The sequence below is a fragment of the Emys orbicularis genome, chromosome 8 (assembly GCF_028017835.1).
Source record: "Emys orbicularis isolate rEmyOrb1 chromosome 8, rEmyOrb1.hap1, whole genome shotgun sequence".
NCBI lineage: Eukaryota > Metazoa > Chordata > Testudines > Emydidae > Emys > Emys orbicularis.
Genome location: NC_088690.1, coordinates 108,221,967 through 108,237,271, shown reverse-complemented (window position 1 = coordinate 108,237,271; position 15,305 = coordinate 108,221,967). Strand labels below are relative to the sequence as shown.

Below are 15,305 nucleotides of genomic sequence, written 5' to 3'. Positions count from 1 at the left end.
GTGTCCCTAGCCTCTGTTTGTCAGAGGATGGAGATGGATGGCAGGAGAGAGATCACTTGATCATTGCCTGTTGGTCCACTCCCTTTGGAGCATCTGGCATTGGCCACTGTCGGTAAACAGGATACTGGGCTAGATGGACCTTTGGTCTGACCCGGTACGGCCGTTCTTATGACTCAAAAGCAATGTTCCCTCTAATTTTTCCCATGCATGTGAGGAATGAATTTTGTTATGTGCACCAATATGGAGGTGATGTGTGGTGGGGGTAGGGCCAAGGGGTTCAGGGTGCGAGAGGGGGCTCAGGGCTGCGGCAGAGCCTTGGGGTGCAGGGAGGTGAGGGTTCTGGGATGGGGGTCGAGGATGAGGGGTTTGGGGTGCAGGCTGCCCTGGGGCTGGGGGGGGGGGGGAGGAGAGGAAGAGAGCTGCCTCTCCCCAGCAGCTCTGGGGCTGGAGGGGAGGTGGCGCGGCAGCTCCGGGACTGGAGGGGAGGGGGCCGCCTCTTCCCGACTGCAGCAGCTCTGGGGCTGGGGCTGCAGCTGCAGGAGAGGTGCCTCTCCCCGCTGCGGCCCTAAGCACCTGCCTGGCCGTGCAGCTTAGAGGGAAGTTAGTTCAAGAGGGGCAGGCAGTTGTTCAGGGAAAGCAAATCCAACCCAGGACCTGCTGCGGTGTCTGAAGAAGATAGACCTGCCTTCACTACCATGAGGAGGAGAAGTGTATAGTAAGAGACATGTATATACCAACTATTTTGCTGCACTTTGACAGTGTTATTTTCTACTTTTAAGACACGAATGAGTTCTATTTCAAAAAGAAAAGGGTCAGAAGAAGTTCATTCCATTCTATACCAAGGGTTAACTACTTTTAATCCATCTGTATCTGGATAGCACACCATAGCTCACGTGTCTGTGATTGGACTTCAGAGAAGAAAAGGTGATCAAATACAGAATAGCCAGCTCTTTATGAATACCAAGGGACTGATGAGTAATCTAAATGAAATCCCTGAAAGCGTCCTGACTTTATGGATAAGTCTAGTGTCATATTGCCTATGTAAGCGTTAGAGAATTTATTAATAAGCTCAGAGACGAACTCTTTGCTGAGATGCTGCATAGTAGTAGTTGTTTCCCTAATGGTGCTGTATTTAAGAAGTGATATTTGAAGCATGCCAAATATAAAAAGTTTAATAGATCACAAACACAAAAGTGGGATTTTAGGTCAAACTAAGTCCAGTTAGGAAAGGCTGGAGACACGGAGATTAGGAGCTACCCTCAACTATACAGCCTCTAGAATACAGAAGTAAAGGCACGTGCTCAACATAGCAAGATACTTGTAAATAAGATGGGTGGTCTGCAATGATGCTCATCGACATCTCTTTCCATGCGTTAGTCATGACTCAGCAAAGATAACAATTTGTTATGAACTACCAAAGTTGAAAAAAAAAAACAAAAACTGGGAGCTACAGCTTCCAAAACGTAAATTGGAAATTGCCAAGTTAAAAATAATGTCACTCAATTACCATCACTCTTTCTTCACTCCCACTTTCAACTGTCATATGATTTTGAAAACTGCTATTTTGAAAGCAACTGCAGCAAGAAGTCAATACTTTATAGCATCAGAAAGCTTGGAATGCAAGTCTTCAAATGTTGGAGAGCATTGTTCTCCAACACTAGATGTTTGAGGTATCAGCTGCAAGATACAACTTAAGTGGGGATCTGCAATATTTTGAGAATACCTACCTAAGCAATATTTTAATGATGCTTATTAGCCACAACTCAAAATGTTACATCCCCTCCTGATACGGTTCCAGGTTAGCATAAACAAATTAAAGTAATGTAACTTCTTAAAGCATTTGCAGCACACCACTGTTGGACTCTTGTGCAAGAAATACTTCCCAATTGGAATCTTCAGATTCCAGTGCTGAGCTGAATAGCTACAACTATTTTCATGTCAGTACTAGCACACGGGTTAAAGTAACAGCAAAACTCCATAAAGCATACCTCAGGTGCAAGTACAAACGTCTGCATGAACCTGCGCACTGGCTGCATGTTATTGGAGAGTTCTCCCATCACCTGGACTACAACACCATCATTAAGAGTAGCATGGGCATCCACATGACGGATCTTTGTGTGGCAGTCCTTAAAGTTCAGTGACAGCACCTTCTTGTGGATGTCCTGCAAAAGGCAGAGAAGAATCAGTTACCCATTTTCTAAGTTAATTCAGTTTATCAGAAAGGCTTGTATAGTGCAGATTGGTGGGTACAGAGAATATCAAGTTTAGTGTGAGGCTTGCAGCCTAGGGTTGCCCTCAAAGCCCTAGAGAGCATAGTCCCAAAAGCCACTCCCCCTTGGTGTAGTTCTTTATATTTAAACTTTCCTCAATACCTTCAGTCTTCACTATTTTAGTCTCTCTAGGTCAATCTGCTGTTTGGCTTTTCCCCCCCTCCCTCTCCAATTTTGGTGCCACTTGCAAATTTGATCATAAAATGAACTCACATCAAGGCAGCACAGACAGACAGACAGCCATGCCATGCCATGCCATGCACTTTTTCTTCTGAGTTGAGACAAGAATCAAAGAGGACACTTGGACTTTGCTTTAGTTTGCAGAAGATATCATTGCCTGAATACCATTAAATGCTTCACCACTGTGACTCTGCTTTAATGTGGTGTTCTTATCAGTATTTTATATCCATCTCCAAATTTCATAGCTGTTGACAGTTTTGGGAACATGTGACAAGTTTGCCTACCAAGCACAAAAGGATGGCAAATTATTGCAAATTAATTCTCAAGTCCCAAAATAGATTTCTCCAAGATGTTCATATTGCACCCAGTAAAACTACAAACACCTCAGAGAGTATGGACACACATATGCTCAGTATCATCTAATAGACAGATCTGCTTGAAACACTAAACAAGCCAGAAGATCTTAGATCAGAAAAATCTAACTAAATATTTAATTCCCTGTAAAAGTATTTCACTCAGTTTTACAGAAGCTTACAGATTGCCCATAGACTGCATCAGCTGGTTTTCCATTAGAATCCAAGCCACCATGGACATAGGAAGAATTCTTTCCATAAAATCTGTAAAAGAGGGAATTTATAGATTAAGCCTTGTTGCATTAAAAATTGAATCATGTTACTGGTCTTCAGCAGACAGTATTTTACTATAAAAATACTATATTTGAACTAAGTCTTATTAACGGCACACAGTCAAGATTGCTCAGTCCAAAATTTCAGCGCAAGCAAATCCAAATTCCTATTTGCAAGTATTTGTTCTTCAAAACCAAAATTCTTCAGTTTTCCTACTGCAAGGTGCAGAGTTCAGCACAGAAGATAATACTCTCACTGAACAGGCCCTTGAGTTTTCTGCTCTTTTAAAAGAATTCAAGGGGTGTCTAAAGTCACCTAGCCAGTTCCAGGTTCTCTGGAAGACAGTACTCTGGAATCTGTCATCTTCCCTATGGGTAGATACTCAAACCACTGGTAGAGGCTCAAGACACCAGTTTTGACATACAACTGTACTCTGGAAAGTGGCCTCTAGAAACAGCAGCGTTCATGTTTATTGCTTCAGTGATTTCTAGATCAAAATTTGCTCAGTTAAAACTCTTTTACCCCAATTAACTGCTAACCCTGTAAACTCACCTTAGTATATAAAAGTCAAGTTGAATTATTTCTGGCTTAGACACTTTCAACAAAGAATCTGTAAGTGGAACTTGGTTCTGTTGACTGCCAATTTTACAGACTTTTCCTGATCATAATTACACTAGATTGGTTTTATTACACTCTTAAGAGGAAATAGAATTATTTTAAACAAAAAAACTGAACAAGCCATGCCAGCCCCAGTACCACTATTTACCCAAGTAGAGCTCCACTGACCCTAAAGGACACCAAATGACTGCAAAAAGCCTATAAAGACTGTTTTTTAAAAAGGTTCTTAAACACATTTGCATGCTGACTCTCAACCACAGCCTAGAGAAGCTTTAACAAAACTATATTCTGCTGGAACATGCAGTTACATCAAAATTGAAATCCTTTGTGAAATGTTTTTGATTTTGCCAAAGCTTTGTTTTGGAAGAAAAGAGTTCTGACAACACCCATTTCAATATGTTCGGAATGAAACATTTTGACTTTTTGTTTTCAAACAACATTGTTTTGAAAATTTTATATCATACACAAGTTTTGACTTAAAAAAAAAAGAAACAAAATGTTTTAATCAACCCAAAACAATTTCTTCAGATTTTTTTTTTTTTTGAGAGTTTAGAAATTCCTATCTTGAAATCCTTTGCAAAATGAAACTTCCATTCTATACATAGCTCAAGTGGAGACATTTAGTATTTATTTTAATTTTGACACGTACCACAACTCATCTTTAATTTTCCTTCTAAAGTCAGCAACCTAGTATGCAGGAGCAACATCACAAGAGTGAGAATGCAGTGATTTACAGACAGAATAGTATCATCTTTAAGAGATCGGGGCGGGGGGGAGGGAGGACCCACAAAAGAGGCCTGTTTCAGTCAAAAGTACCTTGACACTTCCCATTCAAAGTGCTGCTAAGCAGAATCAGTGCCACAAACTACAAAACTTTGCCTCTCATTGTCTTTGTACAATTTGCCAAGGCTATTTCTGAGAAATACGAGTAATACTTCCTAGACACTTCGATGGCTTGACAATCCATTCAGTTAAGTGAAGAGCTTCTCCTGGCAAGTGAAGGACATACATCAATTTCTGAAGAAATTCAGCTTTTTAAAACAGTTCTTGACACTAGTAACTGCAAAATAAACTTCCTAAGTGTGAGCCAATGCAATGCAGTCTTATGAGACAGCAGCAAGCCTCACAGCTTCACACTGCTGCCTAGGATAATTAGCAAGACGTAGGTTAGTTTAACTCCTGCTATTCAGAACTCTATGGACAGCAGTGAAACTGACAGGACCCATGCGAATATGTCTCTGGTGCTGCTGTTTTGGAGAACTGTGTGTGACGTTGTGCAGTCTATATGGTTTTATAAAAACTTGATAATAAGTCAATATAATGTAACTGGGATAGTTTTAGAGAAAATACGGTAATAAGTGAATGTAACATAACTGATATGCTTCATGCAAAAGGTCTCTTGTAAGGTATCATTACAAAGCTTATAATCTACTGAGTATGATCATCTGATTTGTATAAATGTACCACTCTTGTATCTAAAACTAGAAATATAAAATGTAACTCTGAGGGCCTATTGTAATTATGTAAAGTGTGGGCCATTAATGATGGTTTGGAATCTTGATGACTCCCATTATCTGCAGATGGCTGTTTACCTGTGAGTCTCCCTGTATGTGTGTGTGCTGGCAAGTGAGTAATAAAGTCTTGCAGTGACATGTGATCATGTCACCTGAACTGGAATCCATCTTTAACCTGGTGCTTTTCCAGTGAGGGGGGGGGGGGAACCCAGAGGGACAAAGGGTTCCCGCCTTATGCAAAAGATATATAAAGGGGTGGAACAGAAGAGAGAGAGAGAGGAGCCATCATGAAGAATCCCCTAGCTATCACCTGAGCTGCAACAAGAGCTGTACCAGGGGAAAGAATTGTGCCCAGGCCTGGAAGGTGTCCAGTCTGAGAAAAACTTACTGAAGCATCTCTGAGGGTGAGATTATCTGTATGTAGTTTGATTAGACATAGATTTGCGCATTTTATTTTATTTTGCTTGGTGACTTACTTTGTTCTGTCTGTTACTACTTTGAACCACTTAAATCCTAATGTCTGTATTTAATAAAATCACTTTTTATTTAGTAATTTACTCAGAGTATGTATTAATACCTGGGGGAGCAAACAACTGTGCATATCTCTCTATCAGTGTTATAGAGGGCGAACAATTTATGAGTTTGCCCTGTATAAGCTTTATGCAGGGTAAAACGGATTTATTTGGGTTTAGACCCCATTGGGAGTTGGGCATCTGAGTGCTAAAGACAAGCACACTCCTGTGAGCTGTTTTTAGGTAAACTTGCAGCTTTGGGACAAGTGATTCAGACCCTGGGTCTGTGTTGGAGCAGACTGGAGTGTCTGGCTCAGCAAGACAGGGTGCTGGAGTCCTGAGCTGGCAGGGAAAACAGGAGCAGGGGTAGTCTTTGCACATCAGGTGGCAGCTCCCAAGGGGGTTTCGGTGATCCAACCCGTCACACTATGAACAGCAGCACATGCAGGCACTAACGTATTCGGGAAGACAGCCAAAAAAAAAAAAAAAAAAAAAAAAACAGCTAAAGTAGCAGGAAACACCCGTCTCCACCATTAGAGCCATCAGGAGGTTCTATGATTTGGGGAGCAAAAGAAGAGCTCTTTCTTCTGCCCAAGAGACAGAACCACCAGTATGGTCCACCACAGCTCCCTGATAAGAATCTTATCAGCCTTTTCCAGCAGCTGGGATTGGTGCTAGGCTTTGTAGGATCTTGGTGTGCTCCTCTCCCCCAAGCCCAAAGCTCATCTTCCATATCAACCTAGTCCTTTGGCTAGCAGGTGCCATCTGGCAATATTTAGTCAAGTCCTGGTTATAAATTATATTCAGAATGATATTTTATTAACCTAGAGACTTAAAAGATACTAATGTGCAAACTACAGGTGAAACTTCCATTTTATAGCTTCTTCTACTATTTGCTAAAATAGCAGTAGTATTACAGAGCAGAGAATTTTGCCAGCAGGTACAAGTTAGATTAGAATAAAAACCCTGAGAATATGCAGTAAACTGTGTCTGGACTAAATGAGTGGGTTAGCTGCTCTGCACACTTGTGAACAATTCTAAATCATCTTCACCCAATACCTGGTGACATTTATGCATGAAGAGGATTTCAGGATTGTGGGAGTTCTTAGCTTATGTAGTGTGGCAAAGCATAACCCCAAGCAAGCATAAGTCTCCCAATGAATGATATTTATCATCAGGGTGGACCTATTTAAGTCAGCAAGCAGGAAACCCTAATTTAAATAATTGATTTTAACCTTATTTAGCATTTGCGCTTGTTTTTCTAAAAAAGGTTAATTTTCACGGTTGGTATAACCATTAAAATGTGTTCATTTCCAATCAAATATACCCTTTATACTAAACTTGGCCTTTACACTTCATGAGTCTTTTTGCTAACAAAAAGAAGGTTATGGGGTGACTATCACAGTTTATAACTAAAAAACATGAGAAACGAAAATGTGATTGATAATAGGCTCTTCAATTTAGCAGACAAAGGTGTAACAAGATCCAAGGGCTGCAGAGTGAAGCGAGACAAATTCAGGCAAGAAATAAAGCACAGATTTTTATCAATAAGGGTAATTAGCTACTTGAACAATTTACCAAAGACTGTGGTGGATTCTCCATTACTGGTAATTATCTAGATGGGATGTTTGTCTAAAAGCAATGCTCTAGTTCAAACAGGATTTAATTCAGGAAAATTCTATGACAGGCGTTATGCAGGAGGGCAAACTAGATGATCACACAGCAGACTCTTCTGGCCTTATAATCTAGGAATATACAGGATGATAAGCAATATAATTGCTTAAATAAATGTGTATAGATATACGATAACATACATTTTTACTTTATGTTAGAAATGCATCATTCATCAGTTTCTTATTTACTAGATAATGATTTCCCTGAGCATGTGTGTCAAACTGCATTTGAATGGAAATTGGAGTTCAGTTAAAAGTGTACAAAATTCAAAAGGGCCCTGCTTTATCTTGAATAAACTAGTCCAAAGGAAAATATTCTCTCTGTACCTGTTAGATAACCTGAAACCCAAAGTAATCGAGACAAAAAAATTTCCGCACAACAGAAACCAGAAGTAGACATGTAAATACCAGCATTCATTTCATTGTAAAGCTGAAAATATGGATACTTAATGCAATACGTGACATTGTGACAGTTATAAAGCTTGAGTTGATCTCAAAAGTTAGAGATTTTTTCCTCTGATTCTGCATATAATTTAAAATTTCAGAACGCTTTAATTCCTTACACTTTTGGAGCAGGTCAATGATATAATGTGCCTTTTAAAAATTATTTTAATAGATTAAATTAAGTTTAGGCCTTAAAATAGGTTGCCATAATTTCCGATTAAATTTTCAACAGGTTTATTTTAATTTAAATCTTCTTTTTAAAAAAAAAAAGATATTCATTTTTAACCAACCTTGTTATGATACTAAGTCTTACGAATGAGACCTGAATGAGTAAAGAAGCTTCAGACTAACACCAAACAGAGCAGTTCTCAAAATTTAAGCACTTACAATTAGAAATACCTTAGACAAATAAAAATGGTCTGCTGTAAACTTTACTTTTATCTTCTGTTCTATTTGGTCGCAGCTGGGAGTGAATTAATTTAATGTAAGATTAGCATCCACCCAGCACAAGTTAATGCATAAAAAAAAAAGTATCCAAATCTTGCATCTGGCAAGCCAAAAGGAGGGCACAGGTTTGTTACAGTTTATAACATACATGCAAAGAAAAACAAAGTGAAACATTAAGACGCATTACCTGTGCAGGTAGTCTGGTGCTTGATTCAGCAGAGTATAATACTGCCTCACAAATTCCCGCCCGACCAGCAGGGGACTTGGCTTCTCCATCACCATTTCTTTGGTCAACTGAAAACTGAAGAACAAAAGCTCCATGAAAATTTAGCTTACTATTTTGTTGTACATATTGAGACATGAGACAACATGAAATTATATAATTACAATGAAAAACAAACACTGACATCTATGATTAGTTTTAACACAATGTTATCCACTTAATTCATACGGCTGTACTATCAACTTTTTTTTACTGGGGGGAAAACGACAGCGTGAACAACTGGATTTTTGTTCCATTTCATTTCAACAAGAAAGAGTTTAAGTGTCCTAAATTACCACATACCCTGGTAGCAAGCATACAAGTAAGGTTCTTCAAGAGGATTTCCTAAGCGGTTAAGTCATTCACAGCAGATTCAAGCTCTATTTACCTCACCTGACTTCACAATAAGGACACTCTAAAGTTTGAAGCCTATGCTACTGTATTAAGACCATTTTAAAAAGGTCAGTCCAACCCATTTTTGTCAACAGCACAAAACTCCTACAGGACTCTAATGCAGTTCTAAACAATCTCAAATTTAACAGGCATACTGGACTGTATTAAGGTAGCCTAATGAAAAAAAGCAAACGCCTTCCTTCCCACCCATCTTCCCTCACTTAGCTGATCATGTGTCAGCTAAATCCACCAGATAAGTCAAATGAGTTACAGCGTACCCAGCCCTCGGACATAGACAGTCTATTTACCTTTTATTTAATCCGACTGGATCAATAATTATAAAAAGAAAATCTTTGCTGCTAAGAGAGATTCACAAAACATCCAGCTTCTAAATCTTAATGTCTAGGTCAGTCTAAAAAAGGAATCTAAGAACATGTGGTCCCTATGTGCTTCCCCTCAATTATTCACATAAAAACGGTGCAGATTATAAATCAATGCCAGAGTTTTCTTGCTACCAGTACTGGAGTTCAAGCTGGGCGATTGTTGCTTCATACATCACCATTACAGAGATGGGTACTAGGATCGGCGCTTGGTTGACAGTTTTGTTGTTGATGTAAGGCAGAATACATGACAGCTGGCTATACTGGCTCTGCAGTGCAGTCAGTAATAAAAAGCTAGCAAAAGTTTGTACTAAACCAAGCAGATGTTACCCAAAAGGCATATGAAAGACACTTCCCCCCAATGTTCGACACCCTAATCCCTTCTTCCTGCTGCCAATCAGGGTTTTAGAAATGTGCCATACCTGCCCCACACACCCATCACTCAACTTGAGCCTCAACAGTGAATTTTAGATTGGTTACATTCTTTTAAATTTGTGCTACTAAAAATAGCTTCAGGGCTGGAATCTGGTCTCCTCCAACAGCTTGAAGGGGCCATAACAACCTCCTAGGGAATTTCTCCAGCACAAAAGCAGCACAGAACCAACAACGGTAGCCCTACTCTGCCCTCTGGCATAATGCCATCGTGGAGGTATACAGAGAGAGAAAATAGCCTTTCTGAATATTCTATAGATGGTCAGGCAAGGCTGCCCTAAGTCAGAACAGCCTCAGGACCTGCTTTAACTTATTCTGGAGGCCACACCAGCCCAGGAGGTAGCCCAGAATTGGAGTGGTACATAGCCACCTTTGCCCTCTCTTACCTGGGCTACATCTTTTGTGCCGCACCTCTGAAGAAGTACAGCACAGCATCTCAATCTTAGGCTGTGTCTACACTGCCACTTTCAGCACTAAAACTTTAGTCGTTCAGGGGTGTGAAAACACACACCCCCAGTACAATTATTGCCGGGAGCCATGCTCCCGGCGATAAAGTTACCACATCTCTTTCAGGGTGGTTATTTTTTATTGCTGGGAGAGCTCTCCCACACCGATAAAGCATGACTATAACATGGGCAGTGTAGACACACTCTTAGTTTTGTTATTTTAAAGTGACAACCAATTGGAGTCCATCATAAACCAATTCATTAGAAATATTCTGAAAGCGAAAGTCAATAGCTTCGGTGTTTGACTTTAAGGACATGTTACTTCAAGTGCATCCTAAAAACTGCTGGATTCACATGTTTTATAAAAGCTACGCGCAAGGAAGCAAGTCATTCAAAGATGAAGAAAACTACAAACACAGACATACAAAAATTGATTATTAAGGGATCATAATGGTCCCATTCTCAGTAGGACAAGTCGTTATCAAGATGCCCTGATATTAGCCGAGCGTAAGTTTTGCACAAGACTCAGTCTTCTATAAAGAGCCGGGCCGGAGGGGGATGGGGGGGAGGAGGAGATCAAAAAAAGAAACAGCAAGAGATGGTCTCGAGAGACAGAATTCTAATGAACAATCCTGAACAGAAGTCGCTTGACTCTCAAAAACAATAATCAAAATCAAATCCAAGCCTACAGAGTTTTTTTACATTCACATATATAAAGTATTGCTCTTGCCTTTAATTGTATGCCGTCTCATTTTGGGCCAAAGTCTCAGCTCTGCTCTGGCAACCCAATGGGGATGGAAAGCCAGCTGGATACTCCCCATATGTAGAATATCCAGGGAAACCAAGCTAATATAGCTGGCTCTGACACCTGCTCCTGAACTTTTCTTCCCTTCCCCCTGCATACAGGGGCATCCAGAAGCCCAGTGCACCCTTGAGACAGCAGAACTGCCCCAAATTACCTTCAGGATTCAGGAGTGAAAAAAAAAAAAATTACTGATTTCCCCTGCCCAGATGCACTATGCCCTGTTCCAGCATACCTGAGGATCCAGCCCTATGCTGCCAGAGAAGAGAGTGTTTTTGCCCAAATTATAGGCGAGAAGCCCCATCAAGCTTACAACATGTGGCAGTCTAATGGTCTGCAACGAAGAGTACACCAGAACAATTTAGTAAGAGACAAATACTGATGGTTTCCAGTATGCACATAGGCATGCAGAGGAAATTATGGCCACAGTGGAGGATGTAGCAGATACAAACAGTAATTTCAAACTCCAAAAAGAAAAACAGGGAACTCCTGAATATCACAAATTCCAAAGTCTACCTTATCAGATTCTTTATACATTTCAGCTTTGTTCGTCTGATAGCCCACAAGATGCCTCCTTCTCTACAGGAACAAAACCATGCAGATGAGGTTTATTCTCGGTTTGGTAGGACTTATGAATAATACATTTAAGTATTATAGTAGCACCCAAAAACTCAGTTGTGACCAAGTTGCTACTGGGCTAGGTACTATGAAAATGTAGGAGACAATCCCTGCCCTGGAAGACAGTCAAAAAGACACAAAAACAGACAAAGGGTAGGGAACAGGGATACAACGTACAAGCAAAATAATATGGTGACGCTTGATACAGCTGTGTAAGTTACACATTTAGTTGTTTAAATTGGGGTGGTGAAGGGTGAACAATGACAAGGATTGAAGCAGCATGAGGGAGTCGGAAAAAGGAAAGTGGGGGAACAGCCATGCTAGCTATGACCTGCAGCGAGGATTTTGTAGACCCCACATCTGAGATGAATTTTAAGGAATTGGAGGATAAGAGAATGGCTGAACAGACTGTATCAGGAGTTTTGCCTACATAGGCAGTGGTGTGGGAGAGACTGCAAAAGTGTTTAAAGTGACAGCCTTACTGATGGGCAAACGCTGGAAACTTTTACAGACTGAAGGAAGAGCATGGCTCAACACTGTGGTGTTACTAGATCAGCTAGGTAAAGTAGGGTTAAGTTGTGAAGGGCTATTTAAAGATGACCTACAGAGGATTAAAAGAAGATTTGTGCTCTCTTCCCCCACCCCCAAAATGTATATAAAGAGGTCTAATTTGTGACTTAAGAAACATGTTCGTGTTTTACCTTAGCAATATCAGGAATGCCAAATCCCGGAAAATAAGATTTGACATGCCCCGGAGGATACATATTTGTGAGCGCCTGCTCCTTTTGTTGAAAAGGCTGGTGTATAAACCCTTGGACACAAAACAAAACACACACACACACACACACCCTTTCTTCAAGGTCCTACAGGTAATGGTGTTAAACAAGCACTAAAACCAAAATCAGGTTCTCTCAAAGTTGACTGAATAGCTTTCAGTCTTTTGATATAAATTTCAAGAGTTCTGCAAGTCACCACAGACCAAGGAAGCTGCACATATCTGGCCCACGGACACACTCAGATTCTGTAGACTCAGCTTTCATTTAAAAAAAAAAAAAAAATTTCTAACCATGATGGTTATGCAAAAAGCCTTTCAAAGGTGAATCATATGTATAGATCCAGCTCCCCATCCACTATTAATTTAATTGGGTACTTAATTTCATTGGGTGAAAATTCTAAATCCCAAGGATGACACTGCAAATAGTAAAGAAAGGGGGGGGGAGAATGCATTAAATTGGCGGAACTACAAAAGATGAAAAATAGGAGTAAAGTCCTATCCAATACCCACTTTAAGAAAAGAGGCAAGATTTAGTTACTGCACAGATCACACAGTGATGCTGCAATAAACTCATGAAATGATTGATTTTTTCATACCCATATCATTGTTTACATTTGTAAATGAGCTGGATACCATGTTAGTAGATGACCTAATACTTGCTTGTTTGCCTATAAGCCTGGTTTTTTTTAGCACACAAAAGATTTGGGAATACTCACATATAGGGCCTGATCTAACTCCCAGTGACTCAATAGGAGACTTTTCACTCACTTCAGTGGAAGCTGAATAGACACACAAAGATAACCATTTTCTATTGCTTTCAGAATGGAAGTCCAATTTGGTACACTTTTGTTTCACAGCGCCGTCATGACCTACTACCACAGAATTCGACACAGTCCCAAATCCAACAGAATATACTGTACAAAAACAGTATCAGAATCCTTCCCCCCCTTTGATGTGTATCTTTTTCCTTTCATAGATGAATGTTTCCTAGCTACATTCAGCCACTAGGGTTCACATTACTTTGCATGCTGCTGTGTTAAACTGTGCCACTACTATACTGAAGACAGATTTCCACCTCTGCTAATCAAAGATGGATTTTATCATACAAATACCAGACTAAATTAGCACAGGGCAATTCTAATTCAATACTTGCTACTTAGTTCTGATATAGACTTTTCATATTTACTGCTGACTTGTACCATGCAAAGAGTGTCCAACTCTTATTAAGCAGATTTAAAAAAAAAAAAAAAAGTGAAAAACCAAACAGGATCTAATCAGTGGACAGCAATCTGTTTTTACTCCAGTTGCACCTGCTGCTTTTCTACCAGCAACCATCTGCTCATGTTCTCCAGCCAACAACCTGAACGATATAAACCTCATTTCTCCAGAAAGAATATTTGCTCCACACCACTCAAGAATATATTGCTATCATTATCCTATGGTCAAGGAACAGGATAATGTAAACATGTATTTTATACTGTCCACACCACAGTAGCATCTGAGTGCCTGAGTTATCACACACCCATCTTTTTGGCAGTGGCGATGAGGGAGAGGGCCTTAAGAGAAGAGCTGGAGACCGAATGATTTCCTAACATTCATTCACCTTACTCCCAAGTGTAAGGAATAACTTATTAGGTTACTCTACTCCAACATAAAACTAACAGGTTAACTACATTCTGTATACTGCTCCCAAAATTTAAATCCTAGCCATTTATTAAAGCAAGAGATTAAATTTAGACAAATACCTCAGCTAAACTGGTCTTCACTTGGCTGGTGGAAAATTCCACCATCTGTTATAATGCTATAACTTTGCAGAAAATCAGTGATAGTCACTGAGTTTCCAAAGTACAGTTATGTAAATTAAAAATTGATTTATGCAAACAGTGCATTCAACAAATTAAGATTTAGAGTCACAACAACTCATGACCATATCTGGACTGTGATAGATAGGTGTCCTTTCAGCCTAGTTTCAGCTAAAACTGAATAGCATTTTCTAAAGCATTCACCCAAATTACTATATAATCAAAATAAACTAACCCGTGCTTTTCAAATAACCCAAGACTGAAGTTATAAAATTCAATGCGAGTCCTAGTTGTGTCACATTTCCTCCAGATATCCTTATCTCCTGTGCTCTATATGCAGAGTTCAGGTTCACACTGAGGCCAGCTAGTGATCACTAAAGCCATTTAATCTGTCATAATGATCCCAGAGGGGTAGGTTCAACTGACATTTTAAATCAAAAGGATTCCAGACATCCCTTTTGAGGAGACTGCTGTTGTGTTTAGTACTACCAAGTGTGCTACCAGAAGGGTGCTTTACACAGCTGAAATCAAAACAAAGAGGGGAAGAAATGGTTTCTAGAAACCTCAGGACCAGGCTACAGTCTTTTCTGACTAGTCTACCTTCACAGCCCCTTGTACCTTTATCTTCCACCTAACTCATCACTATGTCTTTTTGCCAACATTTCAACCTAAGAGAAAATATCTACCAAAATAACAAATCACTTCAAAGCATTAGTTTCTTTTGATGGGAAGATTTTGCAGAATAATGAAGTGAATAATCCTGCAGCAGTCTGATTCCCAATCTTCTACTGTTACCATATTTAAAAATAAAGACATCTGATATCTCCGTTACATCCGTCCGATTTTTATGACTTATTGTAAATTTACAGAATTCTGAGGAAAGCTGTCCCAAGCCTTTGTAACCATAACGTAAGTGTGTGCAAGGATTCTCACCACTGTCACACCACTTAAGTGACACCCACAATAGCCTTGAGAAAATACAACACATTTTTAGTTTTTTCACCTCCATAATCTTATCTAGTTATAGAAGGGACATTCTGGCACCATGCACTCAATAGGTTCTCCATGTGAGGATTTTTGCAAACTTCAGGGTATGACTATAGTTACTATA

The 15,305-nt window shown here is 39.8% G+C and overlaps 1 protein-coding gene across 3 annotated transcripts in view; it reads right to left on the bottom strand.

Annotated features, from left to right (window-relative positions):
* The window catches only part of G3BP1 (G3BP stress granule assembly factor 1), a 37,483-nt gene that overhangs the window by 10,728 nt on the left and 11,450 nt on the right, over positions 1-15,305 (bottom strand). For 2 of the 3 annotated variants that reach the window (XM_065408908.1, XM_065408909.1), the window contains exons 2-4: positions 8,472-8,585; positions 2,986-3,067; positions 1,989-2,162 (exon numbers count right to left, since the gene is read on the bottom strand). In XM_065408908.1, coding sequence (XP_065264980.1) covers positions 1,989-2,162; positions 2,986-3,067; positions 8,472-8,566 — 351 coding nt within the window. In that variant the 5' untranslated portion in view covers positions 8,567-8,585. Of the gene's footprint in view, positions 1-1,988; positions 2,163-2,985; positions 3,068-8,471; positions 8,606-15,305 lie in introns of those variants that run through there. The other variant, XM_065408906.1, reaches the window with a different exon arrangement.